General features: G+C 36.3%; 4 protein-coding genes across 4 annotated transcripts; 1 reads left to right on the forward strand and 3 right to left on the reverse strand.

Annotated features, from left to right (window-relative positions):
• Positions 1–846: 846 nt before the first annotated feature.
• LOC137836614 (uncharacterized) lies at positions 847–1,710 on the reverse strand. The gene has a single exon (XM_068645277.1). It carries the CDS (start codon positions 1,708–1,710, stop codon positions 847–849), a length of 864 nt encoding a protein of 287 aa, XP_068501378.1.
• Positions 1,711–5,377: 3,667 nt separating this feature from the next.
• LOC137836925 (transmembrane emp24 domain-containing protein p24delta9-like) lies at positions 5,378–9,282 on the forward strand. The gene is made up of 4 exons (XM_068645721.1): positions 5,378–5,789; positions 6,170–6,382; positions 8,089–8,165; positions 8,910–9,282. The coding sequence occupies exons 1-4, from the start codon at positions 5,574–5,576 to the stop codon at positions 9,052–9,054; spliced, it is 651 nt and encodes a 216-aa protein (XP_068501822.1). The 5' UTR covers positions 5,378–5,573; the 3' UTR covers positions 9,055–9,282.
• Positions 9,283–9,656: 374 nt separating this feature from the next.
• LOC137836924 (uncharacterized protein At5g39570-like) lies at positions 9,657–12,743 on the reverse strand. The gene is made up of 2 exons (XM_068645720.1): positions 11,261–12,743; positions 9,657–10,025 (listed from the first exon to the last, which is right to left on the reverse strand). Exons 1-2 carry the CDS (start codon positions 12,683–12,685, stop codon positions 9,945–9,947), a joined length of 1,506 nt encoding a protein of 501 aa, XP_068501821.1. The 5' UTR covers positions 12,686–12,743; the 3' UTR covers positions 9,657–9,944.
• Positions 12,744–15,480: 2,737 nt separating this feature from the next.
• On the reverse strand, positions 15,481–16,263 carry LOC137836615 (uncharacterized). The gene has a single exon (XM_068645278.1). It carries the CDS (start codon positions 16,261–16,263, stop codon positions 15,481–15,483), a length of 783 nt encoding a protein of 260 aa, XP_068501379.1.
• Between the last annotated feature and the right edge of the window lie 7,028 nt (positions 16,264–23,291).

Below are 23,291 nucleotides of genomic sequence, written 5' to 3' on the forward strand. Positions count from 1 at the left end.
TGTACACCGTCGCCGTCGCCTGCGTTTCTGGAGCGACCCGTGCTCCTTCACCACCGCCCATCACCGTTCCCACGTCGGTCGGCGCTCCAGACGCCGTGAATTTCTTCCCCGCGTCGCCCACCTTCGACTGTGATTGAGAAGGGATGCCGACGACTTTCTCCACTGCAGCTAGCTTCTCCGTCGACGTCTCCACCCTTTCTTCTCTCCCTACCTCTCCGTCGCACCCTCGAAAGTCATCGAGGATTCCGCCTCCGCCTTCCACCATGTTCTCCACTCTTTCCATTCCAAACCCTAATTGCATTGCCACGTCAGCAATTGGGTCTGAAATTGGGTCAGAAATTAGGGTTTCCCCTACCCAACTTTCTGCACTCAATTGGGCTTGAACCGGCCCACTGCAGATTAGGTCATCTGCCCATCCCCCAACAATATTCCCAACTGTAGCCGTTCCACTATTATTCTCTACTAATATATTATTTTGTGCCTCCCTTTTTTCCAAGTTGATAATCCCCTCTTTCCTTGGTTCCAACATATTATCATTGTGACTCTTTCTAACAGAAATAATTCCTCCATTAATGCATGTTCCGCCTTTTGAATTTTCTCCCTCTTCTGCCGGATACTGAACAGTCGTCTCCTCCCTTCTCCTCTCTCCTTGTCTACCATCATGATCTGAGTACTCAAACTCTGATAAAACTTCACCTATGCTGGAGTCGAATTGAGCTTCCGATTCATCCTCTGAAGCCACCCCCCACTTGTGGAATGGAAATCCAAGTGAAGAAACAGGGAAAATTTCTTCCTCGAAAAAAACCTGACATAACCTATCATTTATCTTCATTGATTTCGCCTGACTTACCTCCATGCCAAAGGGATTCTAATACTCAACCTTGCATATTCTAACACCTCCTTAGAAATTGTTCTTTCATCAACCTCTACGAGCTTGCCTAAAAGAGCCCCAATGCGTTCAAAACATTGGTTGCTCCAAAGAGCCAACGGTATACCCCTGCATCGGAACCAAACTATCTTCTCAGAGACCGCAAAAGGGTCATCCCATGGAACAATTGACTCAAAAAATCCTTCAAACCATTCTTTGTTGTCTGCAATCAACCTCTTAATTTGTCCCTCTTCTTCACTTGATAGTAACACAAACATTCCTCCTAAGATTCTCACCCTTACTGAATTAAAACCTCCCAAAATAAAATTCTCTTTGATTTTTTGCACATCCGATGCCCTTAACATTTTCCCAATGAAGCATCTCTCCAACCAAAATGACGTCTCCGCATTAACTCTAACATGTGGCAAAAAAACATCTTCTTCCTTCTGAACGCGACCTGCTTTTCCACCCGTAACTACTTGTGCATAAGAGCACTGTTGATTCTTCTGTTTCCAGACTTTTCGATGTAAAGTCGGACTCCGCGGAATGTGCAATAACTTCTCTTGCCTTCTGTATTTCGGTTTGTTTGCCTGAAGCTTCCATGTACCAATCCAAATGGAATCAAGTTGTTTTTCCAAAGCATACTCATCCTTAACTTCATGAAATTTGACAAAACCGAAACGTTTTTTCCTGGCATTTAACTTTCTAGAAATGAAGACGTCTACAACCCTTCCCCAATGTTGAAAAACTCTCCATAAATCTTTTTCTTGAAAATCATTTGGAAAATTAGTGAAAAAGAAAGAAGCTTCTGCCATCACCCTTAAACTTCTCCCATCCCACATGCACTACTTCTTCTTCTTCAGAGAATTGCATACCCTAATTTGCACTAATGTGATTCACTTGTTGAATATTGCAGAACAATATCATAGTGTCCATGAGAGTCCCTATGTGAGCAGTTTCTTTAATCTCATTCTCTCAATCTATCTTTTGGCAATTATGTTCTTGTCACACCCTTTATTGATGGCTAACAGTGAAACAAACTTCTTTGTAGAGATAGAACCTTATTTCTATTCTTTCTTCATCTCCATCATAAGAAAATTTTGCATTAGTATTTGGTCCTATGGTCTTTAAGATTTGGCCAAATCTCCCACCCAATCTACTGTAAAAATAAAGTACAAGCTCGGAAAGTTAACAAATTTAAATGTGATTTATATTTTAAAAGATGTGAACTTTAAATATAAGACATATAATTATATATGAATTATGAAAATTAAAAATTTATGTGTGATGTTTTTATAAAATTTATTATATTAAATATCATTATGAAATTTGACATTATAGAGAAAATTCAAGTTTCAACTATCATTTGCCAAAAAAAAATATTTTTAATATGGAGAAATCATCAATTATGTGTGATTTTACTCTTAATAATATTAATATCATATAATTTATCAATATTTATAGTTTTTTATCTAAACATTTAAAATTTAGACAGAATTTATTCTTCGTTGTTTTAATTGCTTTACACATTTGAAAACTTGATCATTTAGTTTGTGGTTATCTAATGGGTTTAATTTTTAACATATGCAATGACGTGATAAATTTACGAAAACATTTATGTGATATTAATTATTTGCATTTAACAAGTTGAATAATTTACTATAAAACATTAAATAAAATATGAAATATATTATAAAGTTAAATTATTTTTTGACACACTGAACTAGTTGGAAATTAAGCATTTAATCTAACTTTATCATAGAATGTGTCACACATGACCCAATAAGAGAGATGTTTTTCACCATTTTTGTGTGGTGGAGTGGTTGTGAGGATTTATTGGATCATAAAGGATAGAAGTGTATTTATTCAATGATGGAGACAAGAAGAAGCCAAGTGGACGGATTATTTTTCTAACCTCCTTTTTTTTCTACTTTATACTATTTATATTTTGAGTTAAATATGTTTTTATTACGTGTTATAATATAAAATTATTTTTTATCTCTATTTCAAACTTTAAAAATTTTAGGTTGTATTAAAAAACTATTAAAATGGATCTTTACTAATTCTTTCTTCACAAACAAAATTTTAACGTTAATTATATTATAATATTCACGTTAACTATAAGTTAGTATAAAATATTTTAACATCTTAGTTTAGTGAAAATTCATTTGTCATGTAAAAAAACTGATAATGACTCATTTTCTTATAATAAATATTCAAAAAATTCTACCATTTCAACTATAACAATTTTGTGTGAAAATATAAAGACAAAAAACATATTTAATTTTTATATTTTCTTTTAATAATTAACTTTGGAAAAAGAATTAATATTAGAATACCATATCTTTACTAGTTTCACACCTCGTATTTTAATAATTATATGTTTCTTGAGGACTTATACTAGAAAGAGAGAAAAAAAAAATACAAAGACATGTGAGACGTAATCAAAATTCATGTTTAAAAATAGTTACACTTCGTTAGTGCAAATCGATTTGCTAAAGAAAACTTTACTAATATAAAAATAAAATATCAAATCATCTAAAATTTTACTTAGATTTCCTTCTAAATTAACAAGACTTTCAACAGATATATTTTTTATCCAAAAATATTAGGAAGATGAAAATTTAAAACTCTATATATATCAAGGCACAATAGAGGAATTTGTAAAAGTGTACACCACTCACTAATAAATAATTACTCTCAATCTATAAAGAAGATCAACCTTTAATAATTACCAATTCAATAATATTTTAGGACATAAAGCTTTATTAAATAATTATTTTAATTAAAATCTATTTTTAATTTTATGGTAACCATTGAACGTTGAATTGTATATTAGTGTATTTTTTTTAATTTTTAAATAAAAGTGGAAAGAAAATTATGAAAAGAACAAAAATATCTTTATTTATACCAAGCTTTTCTTTATTTAGTATATTTATTTATGGAATTTAACTTACATTTTTTGTTTTTATACAAATTAAACAATTGATTCATATTCTTTTCCAATGGAGTTTTAGTTGCAAATGAAGTAATGAAAAAGGTAAGATGTGAAAGAAAAGTGGGATACTTATAAATATGTATTATGAAAAGTCTTTTAGAAGGGGATTTCTATATTATATATTTGAAAAATTACAATTTTGTGAAAATGGATAAACTAAATAAAAGAATGTTTAGAATAAAAAAAAATATTAATAATTATGAATAGAATCTTTGCAAAGGAATTCCAACATTCTAAAAGGTCTAAGATAAGGAAATATTATTCTTATTTCTGATACTAGTGGAAGGATAAAGACGATTACTTAGAGAAATAGTAGAAAAAAAATTTAGAATCTAGGATAAAGACCATTAATTAATTGTATTGATATGTGAATCATTATTAATAAATCTAGTGTTTTAATTATGATCAATGATGTGTTTTGGACAATTGTATTGGCATTAAGCAAAGGAAATGAGTATTTTGAAGAGATTAAAGTGTGAACTACTTGAGATAATAATTTTAATGAGTGTAAAACTTAATGTTATTACAATTGTTTGGTTGGAAAAATATGTGGTAAACCAAAGATATACACTAGGATATAAAGTGGATATAAAGTGGAGAGAAGATTCATAATAATCTAAGGTACTAGTAGGATAGTGAATTAGTACCTATGGAATGGTATTGTGGGTTGTCCGTCATGGTCCGTCTCGTATTAGTTTACAAAATGTGGATTGGGTTGGACTGTTCAACACAAGGAGTACAGACTCATTTTACTGACCCGTCCCACATAAGAGGTAGTTTGCGAGCCTGCAGATCATCCCGCATAAGAAAATTATTATTTTTAAAAATATTAAAATTTATTAATTATAAAAATATCATATTTCTGTTGCTAAAGAAATTAAAATTTTATTGTTTTAATTCATTCAATAAGATAAAAAATATGATTTCAAGTATGAGGGTTGTTAGAAGGTTTGATTGAAAATAATTAAAATTTGTTTTGCATCTATTTTCTATTTTTCATATAATGTATGTATATGTATAAGAGTATTTTATTAAAGTTTTGTTACAAAATATTTGAATGAAAATGACTAATATTTTAACAAGTATGATATTGAAATCTCTTTTTTATATTATTTTTATTATTAACAAATTTTAAATATAAAATTTTATTTAAATTATGACTCTTAATATTAACTCTTGATTAAAATAAAATATTTTTTAGTACATTAAATTCAATGTTTTTAAAATAAAATAAAATAAATTTCACATAATTTTTCATAATTCGTTATATGGGAAAAATTTGGTTTGGTAGGATTAAATTATTTTAGTTTCCTTATTGTATTTATGACTTTGCACATTACTCTTACATCTCATACAATTTGTTTTTCTTCTTTAAAGTTTTGGTATTTTATATATGCATACATATATATATATATATATTAATTCTCTTCAAAACTTGTGTAACAATAACTATTTCTTTATCTTCATTTGTTTAGTATTGTTTTATTCAAGTAATGAATACATTTTCACAAGATAAATAAAACATTTGCAAAAATCTCAACTGTTATGTAACGTTCCTTAACAACCAAAAATCTCGGTGGTTACTTTTCGCATATCTCGCTCCGTTTTGAGTTCACTGTGAGTGTTCTCGTTGTCGTTTTAGTCCTTCCTTCTTCGTTCCCTTTCAAACCCTAATCTACCGATCAGATCCCAAATTGGGAACACCCAATGGCTGCAATGTCCGACTCGGTTGGTCCCCTCGCACTTCTCACCCTGGCGTTGACCTTTAGCCTCGCGTATTCGATGCAGTTCGAGGTTCATTCGGGTCACACCAAATGCATTTCAGAGGACATTAAGACCAATGCGATGAGTGTGGGAAAGTACAGTGTCGTCAATCCACGCGAAGGGTACCCAATGCCCGATTCCCACAAGGTCATTGCCAAGGTAACTTCGTGACTCAATCACTGCAAATCCTTGCTATGACAGTGAAAAATGCGCTCTCCCAAGGTTTTAACTTGCAAAGCCATACGTAGCTAATAGGGACCACGATTGCAGTTGCGGGCACCCAAAAGACCTAGACTTTGCAGTCAAAATCGCGGTTGTGAACTGTTTTATAAAACCTCGTACTTTCCGAATGAAAATTAAAGCCTTGAATCTTAAATGGGTCAGCTGTAGAATGTCTCCTGGTTGTTTGTGATTTGTTTTGTGGTGTAGGATTTCTGGATTTGGAATGTGTTGTGATTTTTGGGATAATGGGGTCCTGTGGTTTGTTATCAAAGTGGGTTTGACTGAGACTCTGTGTCTGTGTGTGTGTTTTTTGCCAGGTGTCATCGCCTCATGGGAACGTTTATCACTTTGGGGATCATGTGGATTCTGGTAATTATGCATTTACGGCATCTGAGGCTGGTGACTACACGGCTTGCTTTTGGATTCCAGATGGCAAGGATGCGCCATCAATGGTGACTGTTGAACTTGAGTGGAGAACCGGGGTTGCTGCCAAAGACTGGTCCAAGATTGCCAAGAAAGGGCAGGTTGAAGTAAGTAGTTCTCTTACATTTCCGTGACTTGCATTTCCTTGCGTTGCGTGTATGTGTTCAATAGTTTGTTTATCATTATTATATCATTTTAACTCCTTCAGTGTTTTTGCTTTTTTTGAGAAACCTCTGTGTCGCAGCCTCAAGCCTGAACACTGAGGAGGGTTGTATTAGGCAATAGGCAGCTTTCTGCAGTGTAAAACTTTGTTGATTGTCTTTGATACTGATAAACAATATAATTCTACTAAACTTTATACGAAACCATTTGAGAAATCTTGCTCTCTTAATTCTTCTCCCCCTGAAAATTTAGGTTTGGTAGCCCATTTAGTGAATTCACTTGCAAAGAAAAGTTTTAGCGTGCTCTTTTTATGTTACATAGCAGATATATATATATATATAGCTAATTTGCACAGTGAAGTAATGCACACAGAAATTATTGTGTGCTCTTGTCATGGTTTTGGACACCAGCAGGATTATTAACTAATGCTATGCTTCTGTCTTTCTATTATATTTGGAATATGACACTGTATAATATAGTTACAATATCGAAGTGTTTTTGTCCCCTTATCTGTGAAAAACCAGTCTAACCTATTTTATCAATCTAATTTTTCTATGCTAATAACCATCAATCCCGGGTAGCAGAATGAAATGGCCACCCCTGAAAACTATGGCAGTATAAAGGAAAACATGAATATTCAAAACTAAAAAAAGTTTAGATAGAATCACCATCAATCTGGCAGCAACAAGGGCATACGAATGATGCCGAAGAATGAAACAGGGAGAGATTAATAGAAAATCAAGAAAGAACACCCTAGATAAAAAAATTAGGAGAATGTGAACCATTGTGTCTGAAGGATAAAGGAGCCGAGCAGCGTACTCGCACAAAAAGAATAAAAAGAGCATAGACCTTGAAAGTGTGAAGGAACAAATGTCAGCCCAAAGGTAATTTTTTGAGAAAATAATGGATGAAGAAGGGTTTCAAATCCTATAATGTTTCTAAACCAAAATTAATTAGAAAAGGGTGGAGAAAAGAAATCACAATTCTCCCTCTTCCCATCCCAAACATCACTGTTTAAGCCCCAAAATGGGTTTCAAAATCCCATCACAAGACTGCCACTGTAGTGCATGAAAACCTGCTATTTTGGGAATGGCTGTTATTGTAAACTGCTCTGCAGTTTGTATCTTGCAGTGGCCTAGGGAACACACACTATAACGTCATAGTAGCACATTCATGAAATAACGGAATATATCAATGTAAAAATCTCAGTTCATGGAATTTTCTGAAATTCTACTTCTTGTTGTATTTATAGAGAAATCAAGTAACCAGCGTAAAACTGCCTTAGAAAGAATGTAACACAGATTTAGCTTTATACTACTGCTTTGGATCCATCCATTTATTTTAGCCATGACTTTGTAGCTCACCCACTCTTTACTTTTGGGTATGCATCTTTCTTGCTTAAGATGTTTAACCCCCCAATTATGAACATTTATTATATATCATTGTCCATTTGTGTCTTTCATTGTAATTGTTCCGTATTTAGTTGCTTCTAGATTTTATGTGAGTATACACAAGGTAGTCACATGAATCTGAATACCATCCTAATTTCTTTGCATTTGTAAGCTATAGGGATAGGGGTTACTATTTTATAGTTGTAGGTGTTTTGGTCCTTGTATTTTTATTGATGTGTTGTTTTCCCTCTATTCTCTAGGTAATGGAATTTGAGTTGAAGAAGCTATATGATACTGTCGTATCCATCCATGATGAAATGTTTTATCTTCGAGAAAGGTATTAATGCAATGACTTCTGCCACCAAGTCTCTTGAATTAGTATATAATAGTTCCATATGATCTTTTGATGGAAAAGATTACTCGCGTAGTTCATTCAAAATTTCGCTTAAATGGAAGATAAATGATTTATCTGTTGGGTCAGAAGAAACTGGAATCTTTTACTTTGCATCTATATATTCCTCCCAACTTTTCCATATACTATACATCTATTATTATACATCTATGATTACTGTAAGCCTTGCATCAACTTTTTCTATTTCTGTTCTCTTTACACCCAAGAGTGGTCACTACACAATTAATTTTGTCTGTCCGAGTCAGATAAAGATAGGGATGAAATCCCTGGACCTAATCAATAAAATAGAGAAAGGAAATGTGGATAATTTATGACATTAATATTTCTTTCTTGCTTGATATATTAGTTTTCTCCTCCATTAACTGCATTGTATTTTCCAATCATTTAATAGCTGGAGTGGATCAGAAATTTGTACTCTGTTATGCCTCCAATAAAATAACTTCTTTGCTAACATGTTATGCTGTATGGTTTTCTTAAGAATGTGATGTGCCTAGGATCAAGTAGTTGTATACATAACTGATGACAACCTTCTATTTTGTATGTTTTAAGTTTTGGATTGTTTGGCTTTTCGTGGTCATGCAACTATTGCAGCATTAGAGTTTGCATTCATTCTGAAGGTGTTTTTCACTGATTTTTGCTGACTTGTTTTTATCCATGTGGCTGAAATAGGGAGGAAGAGATGCAAGATCTTAACAAATCAACTAACACCAAGATGTTCACCTTAAGTTTCCTTTCAATTGTGGTTTGCTTGTCTGTGGCTGGCATGCAAATATGGCATTTGAAGACGTTCTTTGAGAGGAAGAAGCTCCTCTAAGTTCATAGCATGGAGTTTGTTCCTTTTGCTTCTATTTTCTTTTTCTTAACTTCCCGTTGCCTGGTTGTTTCCTGTGTATCCATCCCAAGTGTATGATTATTTCATCTTTCACTTTTTTTACATTCCATTTATGGTAATTAGGAATATCTGCCCATTTGCAAGTCATGCTAAATGTATGTTACAATTATGAACAGGTATTAACTTTAGAATAATAGTTACCTTTCTCTAGATACCCTTTAATTTGTAAACTGAAAACTGAATGTTAGTTTTTTAATATAAAAAACCAATCTGAATCTCCTTCAAAATACAAATGTTCAAAGTTGGAATTATTTATATTCAAATGGTATATTTCTATATGTTATCATGCTCATCCTAGCGAATTACTACATGTTAATAATATTTGACGTGTAAAACCATCACATCCAGATAGAAGTTGTTACTTGCATAACTTAAGCATCTTCTATGAATTTAATAATGCATTTCCAAACCGGTACTTCATGTTGCTTTGCAGTTCATTTTTTATTATTGGATGTAGATTTTGTTGGAATTAGTTCGAACATTTATATAATTGTTTGAGAAAAAATAGTGATAAGCCTAACCACTTGCGAATTCAAATTCTATTAGAGAGAAAAAATGATGTTGCAGGACAGCCAAATGGATTCAAACTTTGGAAAGTGGAAATACATATAACACACAAACTCCAACATTAGGGATATACTATTATGACTAAAAAGCCAAAGACCTCTCACATTTAGCTTAGACCAACAGTGCATAAAGCTCACATCATAGTAACAGTCTAAACACACTGGAAGGTATAATGCTGTCAACCCCTTATTTAGTAGGTAACTATGGGATGACTTTCATTCAAACAGCAACCACTGGCATTTTGATTACTCATCGTCATAACTCTTGTGATGATGGCGATGCTTGTGGTGATGCTTCTTCTTATCATCATCATCCGAATCATCACCCTGCAATGGTAGGAAAATGCCACCAAATGAATACCAACTTCAATAGAAGAGCTTTATATATACCACGCAGATATAATATTCACAACTACAGGGTAGCATTTTATTAGGCTGTGTTTGGATGAAAATTGGAAATATGCGTTTGGAAATTGCAATACACATTCCTAAATAATGGGTCGCAACGTAGGAAGAATTTGTTGCTTTATAGGTAGTAAAAGCACACTCCGCCAACTAGCATTTAAACATATAAGCATTGTGTTTGCAAATCCTATTACATACATCTTACTGGAGGATGGGACAGAAGAAGCAATGTTTATTGATTGCAAAACCTACTGAATAATCATGTTCAGCTATCAAATTTCACTAGGAAGCACAACACTTACTTTTTTGTAGTGTCTCAGTTTTGTAATCTCTCCATGTGAGCTTTTTTCAGTGTATAGCTTTTTTATGTATACTCAATGATCACTCATATTCATATAATAATTTAAACAATATTAAAATCTTACACGAATACATTCAATTCCTCTAGCACTTCCAAACAAAGGAATGGAAAGTTTCCTCTATTCCATCATTACATACCCAAATAATGATGTAGCGATTTTATCCCATTCCATCTGAAATCACATTCAACCAGTACCATTTTCCAACATGAAATTGATTAAAATAAAAATGTTGACGGTGAAAAGCTGTTTGGATAAAATAGTTAAAATTTGTCGGAGACGGGCCATAATACAAATTACAGTAGCCATTAACCATATGACAACACCAAAAAGACAAGAGGAAACTCCAATTCTAACAAGAGAACAACACCAAGAAGACTTAAGGAATTGCATCTAATATTTTTGCTCTAAGAAATCAAAAGACATATGACAAGAAATTAAAATTTACATAATAGTACTACATATCAATTAGTTCAAACAATTACACGACCGCAATGCGCAATCACTATAAGTTCTGAAACATACACATAATTCAAATCATGTGAGGAGTATTGCTTGCAATGGCAAAGAAACCATCTTACTGTATTAAAGTACACCAAGTTACCAACTGGTGATATCAGTTTAACTATAAACTAATCAGAAATCACTTTAATTATGCCTTCTAAGGAAGTCGTTAACATACTTATCATCGTATATGACAATTTGTTATTAGATAGCAAAGTAAAATCCCTGTACACTATCAATCATAGACTATATAAACTCATTAGTTAAAGGAATGTAGGAGGTAGTAGCACTCACATATTTCTTGCGTCCATGGCGCTCATCATCATCATCATCATCACCACGCTTCTCATAGCTAGGCTTGCGGTACCCCTCCTCCTGAGGTGGACGCCCATAACCATACTCAACCCCTCCTTGGCTACCATAGCTAGGTTTCTCCTCATTCTCACTCCTCCCTCCATAACCATATCCACTCCCCTGTTGCTGTTCCTCCCCATACCCACTACTCTTCCTTCCACCATACCCAGATCCATATTCACTCTCCTCCTTTCTTCCACCATACCCGGATCCATATTCAGATTCCTCCTTCCTTCCACCATACCCGGATCCATATTCTGATTCCTGCTTCCTTCCACCATACCCGGATCCATATTCTGATTCCTGCTTCCTTCCACCATACCCAGATCCATATTCTGATTCCTCCTTTCTTCCACCATACCCAGATCCATATTCTGATTCCTCCTTTCTTCCACCATACCCAGACCCATATGCAGATTCTTCCTTCCTGCCACCATACCCGGATCCATATCCCGACCCATGTTCAGTTTCTTGCGTGCTTCCTCCATACCCGGATCCATAGTTAGATTCCTCCTTTCTCCCGCCATACCCAGATCCATATTCAGATTCCTCCTTCCTTCCACCATATCCCGACCCATATTCAGATTCTTGCGTGCTTCCTCCGTACCCGGATCCATAGTTAGATTCCTCCTTTCTCCCCCCATACCCAGACCCATAACCAGATTCCTCCTTTCTACCTCCATAACCAGACGCAAATTCCGATTCCTCCTTTCTCCCTCCATAACCAGTCCCATATCCAGATTCCTCCTTTCTCCCTCCATAACCAGTCCCATATCCAGATTCCTCCTTTCTCCCTCCGTAACCAGTCCCATATCCAGATTCCTCTTTTCTTCCACCATACCCAGACCCATATTCAGCTTCCTCCTTTCTCCCGCCGTACCCGGATGACCCGTATTCAGCTTCCTCCTTTCTCCCGCCGTACCCGGATGACCCGTATTCAGCTTCCTCCTTTCTCCCGCCGTACCCGGATGACCCGTATTCAGATTCCTGCTTCCTGCCACCCCCGGATCCGTATTCCGACCCGGATCCGCCATACCCGGATCCAGCAGCGGGGTTGAAGCCTGCAGGTGCAGGCCTAGGTTTGGGGCGAGAGTAGCTGCTATACTCAGTGACGAGGGCTTCGTCGCCATAAGCAGAAGGTTCAGCGTTGGAAGTGTATTGGGGGCGATCGTAGTCAAAGCTATCCCCGGTGGAGGAAGAGGCTCCGATGGCATAGCAGGTCTCTTCGGAGGGAGGGATAGGACGGCCGTAGGTGAGGGAGATGATGTAGCCGCCGCCGTACGGGGTGGGGTCGTACTCATCGTAGTCGTCGACCTTGTCGTCGTGGCCGCCGTGACCGCCGTGGCCCCTTGAAAAGAACGACATTTTTCACTCTCTCGGTTTGGGATCGCTCAATTGGGAAATGGGTACAAGTGATTGATCATGATTTTAGATCCGAGTTTCTGCTTTATACTGCGATGGTGGACCAGCTAAACGACATCGTTCCATGATTCGCCTGCCCATGATTCGTTTGCCCATGATTTTTTTTGTTTTGTGGACCCCACACGTTTCTAACGAAAAACCAACACATTTTGTAAACATCCCAATCTTAAAAAAATAAAAAGAGATTTTTATTTTATTTTTTTTATAAATTTAGTTTAGGTATAACTCAATAGGTTTAATTGTAATTTTTTTTTCATGCTTTAGGATATCTGTAATTTTTATATATTTAATTTTCTAGTTTTAATTATTCGTAATTTCAGTTGCCAAAATTCTTCTTACTCAATTTTGATATGTTAATTTTTAAATATATATAAATTTGTTCAACTTTTAGTTGTCACTGTATTCAATTACGTAAAGAAATAACAAAAATCATTATTTTTTTTGTCAATCTTAATTTGTTAAGTCCAAATAAACCAAAATAATAGATAATTTAATTTAAAACTGACCAAAGTTACATATTATTAAAATTAAAGAAACAAAATATTACAAACAAAATACTAATAAGAGACTAAAATTACGGTAAACAGATGAAAGGTAAAAATTGTGGATTTTACAAAAGAATTTTTTTTTATAATTAAGTAAAAGAAATATTAGAAAATATATGTATAGATAAAATACACAAACTAGTTTATAGATAAGTTAATTTTGACCTATGTAAAAACTCATTTCATGTTCTCTCTTTTTTTATAGAGAAACTTGTCCAAAGATATTCTTAATTTAATAAAAAAAAAATTTGTTTGGTAGAATAAAATAAAAGAGTAAAATTAGTCTGAAAATTTGTGAAAAGAAATGCAAGACATTATTATTTTATTTATTTCTTTTCTTACTTTTACAAAATTTTGATTTTTTTTTTTAAATTTCATTTCCGTTTTACTTTTACTTATGTTCTTTCTTTTTTCATTCACCTTATTTTTTCTACTAAACTAATTAAGTAATGTAATTTATTACATGTTACATCAAGACTTTCTTTTTGTGTGAATCTACACAATTTTTAAAATTTTCGTATTTTTTCTTCCTAACTAAATGAATAGTCTTCGTAATTTTTTTTCCTTTGATATCTTCCTTTTTATAGTTATTCTATTTGTAACAAACAAAATGTCAGAGGGAGATAAGAATAAAAAAATGCAAAAAATGATATATAAAATATTTCAAATATCCAATGAGGTATTTACAATTTTTAGGTATTCATATATTAATGTTAAAAAATCAAATTATTAATGGAGCAGTTTTACTAAAGTTTTTTATAATTTTCTTTTGTAATATAATGCTAATATTTAATTAATAGGTAGAAGGTAGCAAGTGACAGGTGATAGGAGTCAGGAGATGAGTTGGAGGTAGCAAGTAGCAGATTGCATATAGCAGGTAGCAGGTAGCGGGTAATAGATTGTAGGTTGTCGGTTGTAGGTAGTAGGTAGCAAGTTGCAGATAACATGTAATAGGTAGCAAGTTGCAGGTAACAGGTAGCAGGTAGGAGGTAACAGTTAGTAGATAACAGGTTGCAGGTAGAAGGTATCAGGTAATAGGTTACAGGTAGCATGTAGTAAGTAGCAGGTTGCAGGTTGTAGGCAGTAGGTTGCAGGTTGCAAGTGACAGGTTGTAGGCAGTAGGTTGCAGGTTGCAAGTGACAGGTTGCAGGTCTCAGGTAGCAGGTAACATGTTGTAGGTTGTAGGTAGCAGGTTGTGGTAGCAGGTAGCAGGTAGCATGTAACATGTAGCTAGTAGCAGGTTGCAGGTAGCTGGTAACAGGTTGCAGGTAGTAGGTTGCAGGTGACAGGTAGCATGTGCCAGGTTGTAGGTTTCAGGTAGCAGGTAGCAAATTGCAGATAGTAAGTTATATCTTACAGGTTGCAGGTAGCAGGTAACAGGTAGTAGATAGCAGGTAGCAGGTTGTAGGTAACAGGTAGCAGGTAGAAGGTTGCAGGTAGTAAGTAGCAGGTTGCAGATAGTAGGTTGCAGATCGCAGGTTGCAGGTGACAAATAGCAGGTGCCAGGTTGCAGGTTTCAGGTAGTAGGTAGTAGATTGCAGGTAACATGTAACAGGTAACACGTAGCAGGTAGCAGGTAACAGATAGTAGATAACAGGTAGCAGGTAACAAGTAACAGGTAGCAAGTAACAAGTAGCAGGTAGTAGGTAGCAGGTTGCATGTAGTAGGTTGCAGATCGCAGGTTGCAGGTGATAGGTAGTAGGTACCAGGTTTCAGGTAGCAGGTAGCAGATTGCAGGTAGCAGGTAGCATGTAACAGGTAGCAGGTAGCAGGTTGCAGGTAACAGGTAGTAGGTAACAGGTAGCTGGTAGCAGGTAGCAGGTAGCAGGTAACAGGTTGCAGGTAGCAGATAACAGGTAGTTGGTAGCAGGTAGCTTGTAGCTTGTAGCAGGTAGCAGGTAACAGGTAACAGGTAACAGGTAGCAGGTAGCTTGTAGCAGGTATCAGGTAGCAGGTAACAGGTAACAGGTAACAGGTAGCAGGTAGCACGTAACAGGTAGCAGGTAGCAGGTAGCAGGATGCAGGTAGCAGGTAGCAGGTAACAAGTAGCTGGTAGCAGGTAGCAGATAGCAGGTTGCAGGTAGCATGTAGCAGGTAACAGATAACAGGTTGCAGGTTGCAGGTAGCAGGTAACAGGTAGCAGGTTGCAGGTAACATGTAACAAGTTGCAGGTAGGAGGTAGTAGGTAGTAGGTTAAAGGTAGTAGGTTGCAGGTAGTAGGTTGCAGATCGCAGGTTGCATGTGACAAATAGCAGGTGCCAGGTTACAGGTTTCAGGTAGCAGGTAGTAGATTGCAGGTAACATGTAACAGGTAACACGTAGCAGGTAGTAGATTGCAGGTAACATGTAACAGGTAACACGTAGCAGGTAACAGGTAATAGGTAGTATATAACAGGTAGCAGGTTGCAGGTAGCAGGTAGCAGGTAACAAGTAACAGGTAGCAAGTAACAAGTAGCAGGTAGTAGGTAGCAGGTTGCATGTAGTAGGTTGCAGATCGCAGGTTGCAGGTGACAGGTAGTAGGTGTCAGGTTTCAGGTAGCAGGTAGCAGGTAGCAGGTAGCAGGTAGCAAGTAACAGGTAGCAGGTTGCAGGTAGCAGGTAGCCGATAACAAGTAGCTGGTAGCAAGTAGCAGGTTGCATGTAGCATGTAACAGGTAACAGGTTGCAGGTTGCAGGTAGCAGGTAACTGGTAACTGGTAGCAGGTAGTAGGTTGCAGGTAACATGTAACAAGTTGCAGGTAGGAAGTAGCAGGTAGTAGGTAGCAGGTAGTAGGTTGCAGATCGCAGGTTGCAGGTGACAAATAGCAGGTGCCAGGTTGGAAGTTTCAGGTAGCAGGTAGTAGATTGTAGATAACATGTAACATGTAACACGTAGCAGGTAGCAGGTAACAGGTAGTAGATAACAAGTAGCAGGTAGCAGGTAACAAGTAACAGGTAGCAAGTAACAAGTAGGAGGTAGTAGGTAGGAGGTTGCATGTAGTAGGTTGTAGATCGCAGGTTGCAGGTGACAGGTAGTAGGTGCCAGGTTTCAGATAGTAGGTAGCAAATTGCAGGTAGCAGGTAGCATGTAACAGGTAGCAGGTTGCAGGTAGCAGGTTGCAGGTAACAGGTAACAGGTAACAGGTAGCAGGTAGCAGGTTGCAGGTAGCAGGTAACAAGTAGCTGGTAGCAGGTAGTAGGTAGTAGGTAGCAGGTAGCAGGTTGGAGGTAGCATGTAGCAGGTAACAGGTAACAGGTAACAGGTTGCAGGTTGCAGGTAGCAGGTAACAGGTAGCTGGTAGCAGGTAGCTGGTAGCAGGTTGCAGGTAACATGTAACAAGTTGCAGGTAATAGGTAAAAGGTAATAGGTAAAAGGTAGCAGGTTGCAGATAGTAGGTTGCAGATCGCAAGTTGCAAGTGACAGGTAGCATGTGCCAGGCATGCTTGTTTCAGGTAGCAGATTGCAGGTAGTAAGTTATATGTTGCATGTTGCAGGTAACAGGTAGCAGGTAGCAGGTTGTAAGTAGCAGGTAGCAGGTTGCAGGTAACAGGTAACAGGTAGCAAGTAGTAGGTAGTAGGTAGTAGGTTGCAGGTAGTAGGTTGCAGATCGCAGGTTGCAGGTGACAGGTAGCAAGTGCTAGGTTGCAGGTGACAGGTAGCAAGTACTAGGTTGCAGGTTTCAGGTAGCAGGTAGCAGATTACAGGTAATAGATTGCAGATTGCATGTAGTAGGTTGTAGGGAGCAGGTAGTAGGTTGCAGGTAGCAGATAATAGGTAATAGGTAGTAGGTAGTAGGTAGCAGGTAGCAGGTAGCAGGTAGTAGGTAGCAGGTTGCTAGTTGCAGGTTGCATGTTGCAAGTTATAGGTAGCAAGTAACAGGTTGCAGGTTGCAGGTTGCAGGTAACATGTTGCAGGTAGCAGGTTGCATGTAACAGGTAGCAGGTTGCACACGTGGCAGGTTGCAGGTGACAGGTGGGCTGAATTCTCTACCCCGTCCCAATGTTTTAAGTACCAATTATTTAGATTCTAAATTTGATAGCAAAAAATTTGGTAACTAATTAGATACCAATTTAAAAACTATTTATCAATAATATAAATTAATTGAAAAGCCAATAATTATTTTAGTCTTTAAAATGGTTTCTAATTTAGTCAATATAATAACTAATTATTTTTTGTGTCTAAAATTGATTTTTATTTAATAATTTTTTTAGTGAACTATTACTCACATTGATTCTTAGTTTTCTTTAACCTTTTTATTATATAAAATAAATACTTAAATTTGGCTTCGATAATATATAGGGTAGAGTTTGGATTAACCATGTGTCATCGAAAGTGTGTTTTTGTGATGTTTTAGTATGCCCCTCCATTTGTCACTTATCTCAATGCATGTGTACTCCTTATGACATCAACCATTTTTCAACAACAAAAACTCGAATTTAGAATCAAATTTATACTGTAATATTTCAAAAAATTATTCTATGATGAAACATGAATGTTTGTAAGAGAGTATCCTTTCTAACACCTATAGTTTTTAACTCATATATATTATTCCTAAAAAGATGGATTAGGTTTCTTGCAAATTTCAAACTTCAGATGATTTTTGCTAAGAGACAAGGTAATCAATCATGTTTGTGATTCTATTTCCATTTTTATTCAAACTTTGATTTTGGAATGGAGTGTAATAGAGATTCTTATGAAACTTTTTCTTCAATCAAACCTGCATCATCAGAATGTTTTTGCTCTTGCCACTATAGTTGGATCTATGTTTTTTTTTTTATGTAAGTTAATCCAATCTCATATTTTGTATTCACCATCTACTACAAAATACCATCTAATGCAAATATGAAGATACTTGGAAATTCAAAATTAACATATTCAAATATCAAAACACATATTCACATAACTATATAAAGGGATTAAACGTATAAAGTATTTTGCATTGAACGAGTCAAAGGCTATTATTATTATATATACATATTAAGGTTATAAATTTAGAAAAAAAAAATATAATTGATTTTTTAAAAATGATATATATGTAAATTTTCTCTATATGTCAAATAGTCTCTTTAAACATTTTATAAAAACAAAACCAAAATCGTAACAGAACTCCAAATTTCAAAATTAACGATACCTAAAATGTGATAATTGACCCTAATAATGCTATAGCAATAAGAATTTAGAACATTGTTATCATTTGTTGGAATAGAAAATAAATTCTAGAGATGAACTTTCTCCCTTAACACCCTCTAAAATGTTTCTAAGGACAAAATTACAATATAGTCATGAATTTCAAAACAAACAATATATCGAATATGACATTTGACTTTAATCATATTATTTTTAACGAACTTAAGTTAGCATGAAAAAGATAAATTAACTTAAATTCTTAAAAAATTGCTTTATTTTTAATGGTTTTTAAGGATTTTTTTTTCAAATATATCTTTTTATATATAAATTTATCTAATTTTGTAAAAGGCACTTAAAAAAAATACATACTTTCTGCAATTTTTATTCTGGGATCGTATTGCGCTGAAAAAGTTCACACAAGTACTTCCATATGTTGTTTGCACCCAGGTAAGGAGGCACGTCCATAAAAGAATCACAAAATGGAGATACGGTGTAGAAAATCCAGGACGTTTTGTTTTCGGAAAACCAGTTTTGTTCACTCTCGGTCTGGGACTTACTACGCCTTACTCCTTGGGTGTTTTGGTCTGAAATTTTTACCAGATGTTCGTCACTGTGTCTATTGAGTTTTGGCTGAGATTTGAGGCCCAGATTCGTCCCACAAGATTGGCAATAAATTTTTTATTGATCACTGTCAGGGTTGAAAGGAAGGTTCCTTTCTGTGTGAAACTGTATGATTTTTTTCTTGGGCGAATACTGATCCGTTTGACCTGAAATTTGCCGCGTTTTGTCCCAAATTAAGTGGAGATTCTTACATGGAATTTCAAGAAAAAACTACTTCGGGAGAATTTTTCGGAAATTTTGTGCAAACCAAGGGTCTACCAAAACATGTGAAATTTCGCCCTACTTTCTGATATTTTTGTTCTGGGTCCATATTGCGCTGAAAAAGATCACACAAGTACGTTCATATGTTGTTTGCACGGAGGTAAGGAGGCACGTCCATCAAAGAATCACAAAAAGGGGATACGGGGAAGGAAATCCAGGACGTTTTGTTTTCGGAAAACCAGTTATTTTCACTCTCGGTCTGGGACTTACTACGCCTTACCCCATGGATGTTTTGGTCTGAAACTTTTACCAGACGTTCGTCACTGTGTCTATTGATTTTTGGATGAGATTTGAGGCCCAGATTCGTCCCACAAGATAGGCAATATATTTTTTATTGATCATTGCCAAGGCTTAAAGGTAGGTTTGTTTGTGTGTGAAACTGTTTGATTTTTTTCATGGACGAATACTCATTCGTTTGACCTGAAATTTGTCGTGTTTTGTCAAAAATTCAGTGGAGATTCTTACGTGGAATTTCAGGAAAAGACTATTTCGGGAGAATTTTTCAGAAATTTTGTGCAAACCAATGCTATCCTCTACCAAAACTTGTGAATATTTGCCCTACTTTCTGCAAGTTTTGTTCTGGGTCCGTATTGCGTTGAAAAAGTTCACACAAGTACTTCCATAAGTTGTTTGCACCCTGGTAAGGAGGCACGTCCATAAAAGAATCACAAAAAGGAGATACGGGGAAGAAAATCCAGGACCTTTTGTTTTCAGAAAACCAGTTTTGTTCACTCTCGGTATGGGACTTATTATGCCTTAATCCTTGGGTGTTTTGGTCTGAAATTTTTACCAGACGTACGTCACTGTGTCTATTGAGTTTTGGCTGAGATTTGAGGCCCAGATTCGTCCCACAAGAATGACAATAAATTTTTTATTGATCACTGCCAGGGCTGAAAGGAAGGTTTATTTGTGTGTGAAACTGTTTTATTTTTTTCGTGGGCGAATACTCATCCGTTTGACCTGAAATTTGTCGCGTTTTGCCCCAAATTTAATGAAGATTCTTCTGTGGAATTTCAGGAAAAAACTATTTCGGGAGAATTTTTCGTAAATTTTGTGCAAACCAAGGCTATATCCTCTACCAAACCTTGTGAAATCTGCACTTTTTGTTTTGGGTCCGTATTCCATTGAAAAAGTTCACACAAGTACTTCCATATGTTGTTTGCACCCAGGTAAATAGGCACGTCCATAAAAGAATCACAAAAAGGAGATACGGGGAACAAAAAGGAGATACTTTCTGCAATTTTTTTCCAGGTCCGTATTGCGCTGAAAAAATTCACACAAATACTTTTGTGTGTTGTTTGCCTCGAGGTAAGGAGGTACGTCCATAAACAAATAACAGAAAGAAGATACGGGGAAAAAAAGCCAGGACGTTTTGTTTTTGGAAAACCGGTTTCGTTCACTCTCGGTCTGGGACTTACTGCGCCTTACTCCTTGGGTATTTTGGTCTGAAATTTTTACCAGACATTCGTCATTGTGTGTATTGAGTGTTGGCTGAGATTTGAGCCTCAGACTCGTTCCACAACATTCGCAATAAATTTTTTATTCATCGTTGCCCGGGCTGAAAGGAAGGTTCGTTTGTGTGTGAAACAGTTTGATTTTTTTCCTGGGTGAATACTCATCTGTTTGACCTGAAATCTGTCGTGTTTTGTCCCAAATTCAGTGGATATTCTTACGCGAAATTTAAGGAAAAAACCATTCCAGGAGAATTTTTCAGAAATTTTGTGCAAACCAAGGGTATCTTCTAGCAAAACTTGTGAAATTTCACCCTACTTTCTCCAATTTTTTTCTGGGTCCGTATTGCGCTGAAAAAATTCACACAAGTACTTTCGTGTGTTGTTTGCACCCAGGTAAGGAGGCACATCCATAAACAAATCACAGAAAGAAGATACAGGGAAGAAATGCCAGGACGTTTTGTTTTCGAAAAATCGATTTCAGTCACTCTCGATCTGGGACTTACCGCGCCTTACACCTTGGGTATTTTGGTCTGAAATTTTTACCACATATTTGTCATTGTGTCTATTGAGTTTTGGCTGAGATTTGAGCCCCAAATTCGTTTCACAAGATTCGCAATAAATTTTTTATTCATCGCTGCCCGGGCTGAAAGGAAGGTTCGTGTGTGTGTGAAACTGTTTGATTTTTTTCCTGGGTGAATACATCCGTTTGACCTGAAATTTGTCGTGTTTTGTCCCAAGTTCAGTGAAGATTCTTACGCGGAACATCAGGAAAAAACCATTCCGGGAGAATATTTCAGAAATTTTGTGCAAACCAAGGCTATCCTCTAGCAAAACTTCTGAAATTTTGCCCTACTTTCTGCAATTTTTTTCCGGGTCCGTATTGCACTGAAGAAGATTCACACAAGCACTTTCGTATGTTGTTTGCACCCAGGCAGGGAGGCACGTCCATAAACGAATCACAAAAGGAAGATACGGGGAAGAAAAGCCAGGACGTTTTGTTTTCGGAGAACCGGTTTCGTTGACTCTTGGTCTGGGACATACTGCGCCTTACTCCTTCGGTATTTTGGTCTGAAATTTTTACCAGACATTCGTCATTGTGTCTATTGAGTTTTGGCTGAGATTTGAGCCCAAGAATCGTCCCCCAAGATTCGTAATAAATTTTTTATTCATGACTGCCACGACTAAAAGGAAGGTTCGTTTGTGTGTGAAACTGTTTGATTTTTTTCCTTGGTGAATACTCATCCGTTTGACCTGAAATCTGTCGCGTTTTGTCCCAAATTCAGTGGAGATTCTTATACGGAATTTCAGGAAAAAACCATTCGGGAGAATTTTTCAGAAATTTTGTGCAAACCAAGGCTATCCTCTAGCAAAACTTGTGAAATTTTGCCCTACTTTCTGCAATTTTCTTCCGGGTCCGTATTGCAATGAAAAAATTCACACAAGTACTTTCGAGTACTGTTTGCACCCAGGTAAGGAGGCACGTCCATAAACAAATCACAGAAAGAAGATACGAGGAAGAAAAGCCAGGAAGTTTTGTTTTCGGAAAACCGGTTTCGTTCACTCTCGGTCTGGGACTTACTGCGCCTTACTCCTTGGGTATTTTGGTCTGAAATTTTTACCAGACATTCGTCATTGTGCCTATTGAGTTTTGACTGATATTTGAGCCCCAGACTCCTCCCACATGATTCACAGTAAACTTTTTATTCATCACTGCCCGGGCTGAAAGGAAGGTTCGTTTGTGTGTGAAACTGTTTGATTGTTTTCCTGGGCGAATACTCATCCGTTTGACCTGAAATCTGTCACGTTTTATTCCAAATTCAGTGGAGATTCATATGCGGAATTTTAGGAAAAAACCATTCCGGGAGACTTTTTCAGAAATTTTTTGCAAACCAAGGCTATCCTCTATCGAAACATTGAAATTTCGCCCTATTTTCTGCAATTTTTTCTGGGTCCGTATTGCGCTGAAAAAATTCACACAAGTACTTTCATGTGTTGTTTGCACCCAGGTAAAGAGTCACGTCCATAAAAAAATGACAGAAAGAAGATACGGGGAACAAAAGCCAGGACGTTTTGTTTTCGGAAAACCGGTTTCGTTCACTCTTGGTCTGGGACTTACTGCACCTTACTCCTTGGGTATTTTGGTCTGAAATTTTAACCAGACATTCGTCATTGTGTCTATTAAGTTTTGGCTGAGATTTGAGCCCTAGACTCGTTCCACATAATTCGCAATAAATTTTTTATTTATCACTGCCCGGGCTGAAAGGAAGGTTCGTTTGTGTGTGAAATTGTTTGATTTTTTTCCTGGGTGAATACTCATCAGTTTGACCTGAAATCTATCGCGTTTTGTCCCAAATTCAGTGGAGTTTCTTACGCGGAATTTAATGAAAAAACCATTGCGGGAGAATTTTTCAGAAATTTTGTGCAATCCAAGGCGATAGCAAAACGTGTGAAATTCCGCTCTGCTTTCTGCAATTTTTTTCCGGGTCCGTATTGCGCTGAAAAATTCACACAAGTACTTTCATATGCTCTTTGCACCTAGGTAAGGAGGCACGTCCATAAAC

This window comes from Phaseolus vulgaris, chromosome 4, assembly GCF_000499845.2.
Source record: "Phaseolus vulgaris cultivar G19833 chromosome 4, P. vulgaris v2.0, whole genome shotgun sequence".
Classification (NCBI taxonomy): Eukaryota; Viridiplantae; Streptophyta; class Magnoliopsida; order Fabales; family Fabaceae; genus Phaseolus; species Phaseolus vulgaris.